Here is a 5,153-nt window from a genome sequence, read left to right on the forward strand (position 1 = left end):
GGTCCTCCCGCTGCCCCCCCCCCACCCCCATCCCCCACCACTGTCACTGCTTCAGCCAACCATAGGCTCCTGTTTGGCTGACAGTGAGGAGACCTGCTTAGCTGGGGCAGGTATTGCTGGAGGAAAGGAGGAGGATGAAGAGATCCAAGTGGGCTTCCATGCTCTTCTCTGTCATCATTACCCAGTTCTTGAGTCTAGCTCTTTATTTTCTGATGTCTCAGGATGACATGTGAAGAAACTAGTATCTTCAAAAGTGGGAACCTTCATTCAGACCCAGGTGTATTGGATTATTGTTTTTGGCCATTTAAGGGAGCCTCAGTGACCCATTTTTTTGGTTTTAAACTCTATTTCAGTTTCTGTGATAAGGACGTTTTTGTAAGTAGCCCTAACTGGGGATCAGGTCAGTGTGAACACTCACTTCTGTTGACTTGTTTCTGTGTATGTAGTTGGGCTGCCTTCCGGAGCAATTCTTTCCCTTCCTAAGGCCTTGCTGGATCCCCGCCGGCCCGAGATCCCAACGGAACAGAGCAGGTGAGGCCCTTGTGGGTAGTGCTGAAGGCTGTGACCTTAAGGAACTTAGCATCTTGATTACATTTGGTCCTTGGTCTGCTGTGCACTGTCCCGCCCCGCTGGGGATGTGGCAGTGAACACATCTGCCCTCATGGAGCTTGCATTCCGGTGGGGGCGACGAGGTGGATAATAAATAAGATAAACAAGTGAAATAATTCTGTGTTAGGGTGCTTGTAAATGGCAAGGAGAAAAAAACTAAGAAGGGGTGGGGTCTAGGAAGGATGTGGAGGGGTGCAACTTGAGAGGGTGGCCTGGGAAAGCCCCTCAGAAAAGGTGACTTTTGAGAAAAGACTTGAAGGAGGTGAGAAGCTGGCCTTGTGGATGTCGAAGGAGAATGTTCTAGGCAGAGGGAACAGCTGTCACAAGTGCCCTGAGATCATGTCTGGTAAGTTACAGGGAGGGCTGGAGGCCACTGTGGCTGGAGCAGCCAATGGTGGGGACACTGGGAAATGAGGTGAGGGAGGTGCTGGGGCCTGGGTCACATGGGAAGCCAACTGCTGTCGGTGTTAGTTTTCTTTTCTTTCTTTTTTTTTTTTTTTTTGGCTGCATTGGGTCTTTGTTGCTGCGCGTGAGCTTTCTCTAGTTGCGGTGAGCAGGGGTTACTCTTCATTACGGTGTGTGGGCTTCTCTTGTTGCGGAGCACAGGCTCTAGGCGCGCGGGCTCTAGAGCACAGGCTCAGCAGTTGTGGCACACGGGCTTAGTTGCTCCACGGCATGTGGGATCTTCCTGGACCAGGGCTCGAACCCGTGTCCCCTGCATTGGCAGGCGGGTTCTTAACCACTGCACCACCAGGGAAGTCCTAGTTTTCATTTTTGTGTTTCCAGCCATCATCTCTGCGTATTTTCTTGCCTCCATCCCGAACTCTCTTCCCTGAGGGGTGTGAGGAGCTGTGGGCAGGGTGAGGAGGCAGTAGATGTGTCTTTGCATGCAGCGAAGGGAGGACGGTTTGGAGCGGGCGGAGGTTAAAGCTGGTGGACTGAGGCACTCTGGAGTGAAGAGCAGGAACTGGCCTAGTGGCTCGATGTTTTGGTTTTAAAATGGCCCTTTCTTCCTCTAATGTGAAATACTGGTCGTCTGTGGTTTCATTTTTTTTAGATTCAGAACAAGGTAGGAGTCCAGATCTGTCTTACTCTCCATACAGCTTTCTTTGTTGCAGCCCTTCCTAACATTCCCTGATGCACATAGACCTTGGAAGAAGATATGTGGCTGATACGTGGCCTGGAAACCTCCCAGGGCTCAGGGCAGCCAGGAGATCCCCTTACAGCAGTTTTGAATGCCGGTCCTGGTTGATGTTTTGCAGAGAGGAGAACCTGATCCCGTATTCTCCAGACGTACAGATCCACGCAGAGCGGTTCATCAACTATAACCAGACAGTTTCTCGAATGCGAGGTATCTATACAGCTCCCTCGGGCCTGGAGTCCACTTGTTTGGTGAGTAGAGCCCCAGCCCAGCCTGTGCCACCTTGTCCACAGCCACCCTGTGCGACACCTGTTCTTCCTTTCACCCTTGGGAAAACAGCTGAGGAGTCTGTTTCCTTTGTGACCAGAGTTTGTGGTTGTGGCGGATCACTGGTGCCTTTCTTACGGATTTCTCATTCCCTCTGCCTTCCAGGTTGTGGCCTACGGTTTGGACATTTACCAGACTCGAGTCTACCCATCCAAACAGTTTGATGTCCTGAAGGACGACTATGACTATGTGCTAATCAGCAGCGTCCTCTTTGGTCTGGTCTTTGCCACTATGATCACTAAGAGACTGGCACAGGTGAAACTCCTGAATCGTGCCTGGCGGTAAAGACCTGAGACCCACCGCCGGAGAGCAGAGAGCCAAGGGGAGTGAGGGTCAGACAAGAAGCTGCAGCTGCAGTTTGACAGGTCAGAGGAGGATGTGTGTCGGACACTCCTCTCAGTTAAGAGCTCTTTGGAAGAAGATGGGCTCTCGTGGCGACTCCTTTTGGGATACGTCTGATGCCGAGTCATTGGTGGTGGATGGAGGCTGAACTCACTCTCTGAGCCGAGATCTCAAAGCATCTTGCTGGACTTTCCCCCGGAGTCCCAAGGCCATCGCCGTTTCCCTTCTGTGCCCATCCATGAATGTTGTGTTTTTTTTAAGACCTCCAACAGATTTTTCTCTTTAGTGAGGCCTGTTTAAATTGATGTTGGTTTGCCTTCTGTTTCCCGGGTGTATCTGGAAGGCCTTCTGATTGTTCCCCTGCTCCTTGCTTCAAAGTCAGGAGGGAACTCTTATTGACAACTCCACCTTACAGGTGCATTTGCTGTTTTACACTGGGGAGAAAGAAGAGCCATCCTTAGCTGAAGTTTGAGGACTGATGCAGCCTCTCATGGCTTCCCTCCAAAGTAACTTTGGGTCGAGGAGTCTATGTGTGTGTCGAAACTTGCCTCTCGTTTCATGCTCCCATTCATCAATTGGCCACCCAGTCTTAGATTCAGTTTATTGAAAGCCAGGTGCGTAATACTGCCTTGGTTTGTTGGTCATCGTCATCCAAGCTTTTCGCCTCAGATATGTCGGAGCTGAGGCCTTTTCAATACTACTGAATTGTCTGAACCTTGAAGAGATTTCAAGGGAGGAAGGCAAATCTGCCTGTTTCACAGTCCCTCATAATCTCTCATTTCACCCACAAGCTGGTCTAGTCATCTTAGAACCTAGATAGAGAAAGTTGTTCTTTTTTAAGAACCTCATTATTTTTAGTTATAAATTGTGGGGATTACTATACTTCTCTTAAAATGAGCAGATTTTAAATCTTATCTTTAAAAAAAGAAGAGAGAAAAGGGTAGGGGTAGGAAACTGGCCTCTGTGGGTAGCATTGTTGATTGGCTGGGCTGTTGTCTCTGCTACAAACTAAAGATGTCCTAAAAATTTTCCCTTGTTCATGGATTTGGGGAATGATGGCGTTTTTCTTTACCGTGAAGAATGAAATGTACAGAGAGCCCTGTTGGGAGAGAGATGCGTTTGTTTAAGTGTTTGAATAAAGTGAATGACGAACGACATTGTTCGAGTCCTTTTTTGTGGCTTTGGACCATCATATTGAGGCTACTTCTGCATTGGAGGGGGACAGAAAGCTGTGCGGAAATGGAGTGAGTGCAGTGTTTTTTTTTAATTGGGAAACGTGCCAATTTAATCATGTAAGAGTTGTGTTATTTAAAAAACAAAACTCTTTCTGTGGTCATATGCTGATGGTAGAGAAGGAAGAGAAGTGAGAATAATTTTACTTTAAAATAAAACTGTGAAATTGATTTTAATGAATGAACATCTGAGTATCTCCAGAAAAAATAGGCATCTATTCATCCTGACTCAAGGCATACGTATTTTGTTTAAAGTGATCTGAGAGATGGGAATAAGTACAACTTAAAAAAATTCTGCCCTGGTTTTGAGAAAGCCTGGCTGGAATTTTGCCTGTCCTAAATAAATGTGTGCAAGATGCATCATTAACTATTACCTTGCTGCCTGCTCTGCTTACACGGCCCAATAAGTCTGCTAGATTCTAGTTTTCATTTACCCATGTACGTGCCAGAATCTGAAAGGACAACCTGATGGGGGGGAAGTTATCTGCCTTTTCATAAAATTCCCTCTATTTCAGCTTTAATCGTAACTATTTTACTGAAAGTTACCTCAAAGCAGGCAGTTAAAATAGCTAATGCTAACGGCATGGTCAAATCTAAGTCTTCTAAGTTCTCAACCTTTCTTAATCTCAAAGCAGCACTTGCTTCTGACCAGCTATGCTCAGCCTCTACCCATGGCCTTTGAAACTGCTTCCTCTCAGATGTCTGATGTGTTTTCTTTCCTTCTTTTTTTGGCCTTTTTTTTTTTTTCTTTTTCTTGGCCGTGCCGCCTGCAGTGGAAGCGAGAAGTCCTAACCACTGGACTGCCAGGAATTCCTGTCTGATGTGTTTTCTTGTCCTCCTCTTCTGCTGGGTGTATCCCTAGAGCCATGTGTTTTCCCCTGCCTTCATAAAATAGGTTAATTTGGGCGCCTCCTGGAGTGTTTCACTTAGAGAAGTAAGTTCTTCAGTATTTTTTATGTCTTTTTTTATTAGTTTGATTAGCATACAAGATCTTTTGGTGTAAAATTTTGCCACTGAATGGTATTTAATGATTCTCAGTCCCTGTTGGGAATAATGTAGAATGCTCTGTGGCTATTGCTATAATTTCTCCTTAGCGTTTGACTCTGGACGGTAATCAGTGATTGGGGAACGTGCGTGAATTAAATCCAGAATTGTGGTTAGAATGTCCGGGATCAGTAAGGGCCTTTTTAAATTTTGATAATTTTTTTGGAAGAGGGGTTTAAAAAAATAATGTGTTATGCCCCACTGATCCTCTTAAAATTATAACCTATTGATTTAACACCACTTTAAAAGTGGTGATACCGGGCTTCCCTGGTGGCGCAGTGGTTGGGAGTCCGCCTGCTGATGCAGGGGACGTGGGTTCGTGCCCCGGTCTGGGAAGATCCCGCGTGCCGCGGAGCGGCTGGGCTCGTGAGCCATGGCGGCTGGGCCTGCGCGTCCGGAGCCTGTGCTCCGCAGCGGGAGAGGCCACAGTAGTGAGAGGCCCACGTCCCGCAAAAAAA

The 5,153-nt window shown here is 47.2% G+C and overlaps 1 protein-coding gene across 7 annotated transcripts in view; it reads left to right on the forward strand.

Moving 5' to 3' along the window:
• The window catches only part of EMC1 (ER membrane protein complex subunit 1), a 24,154-nt gene extending 20,578 nt beyond the window's left edge, over positions 1–3,576 (forward strand). For 6 of the 7 annotated variants that reach the window (XM_024749763.1, XM_024749766.1, XM_024749765.1 and 3 more), the window contains 3 exons: positions 447–531; positions 1,872–2,001; positions 2,183–3,576. In XM_024749763.1, the coding sequence (XP_024605531.1) occupies positions 447–531; positions 1,872–2,001; positions 2,183–2,362 (395 nt within the window). In that variant the 3' untranslated portion in view covers positions 2,363–3,576. The remainder of the gene's footprint in view (positions 1–446; positions 532–1,871; positions 2,002–2,182) is intronic. The other variant, XM_024749769.1, reaches the window with a different exon arrangement.
• The last annotated feature ends 1,577 nt before the right edge of the window (positions 3,577–5,153 follow it).

Source organism: Neophocaena asiaeorientalis, unplaced genomic scaffold, assembly GCF_003031525.2.
Source record: "Neophocaena asiaeorientalis asiaeorientalis breed wild unplaced genomic scaffold, Neophocaena_asiaeorientalis_V1.1 scaffold275, whole genome shotgun sequence".
Classification (NCBI taxonomy): Eukaryota; Metazoa; Chordata; class Mammalia; order Artiodactyla; family Phocoenidae; genus Neophocaena; species Neophocaena asiaeorientalis.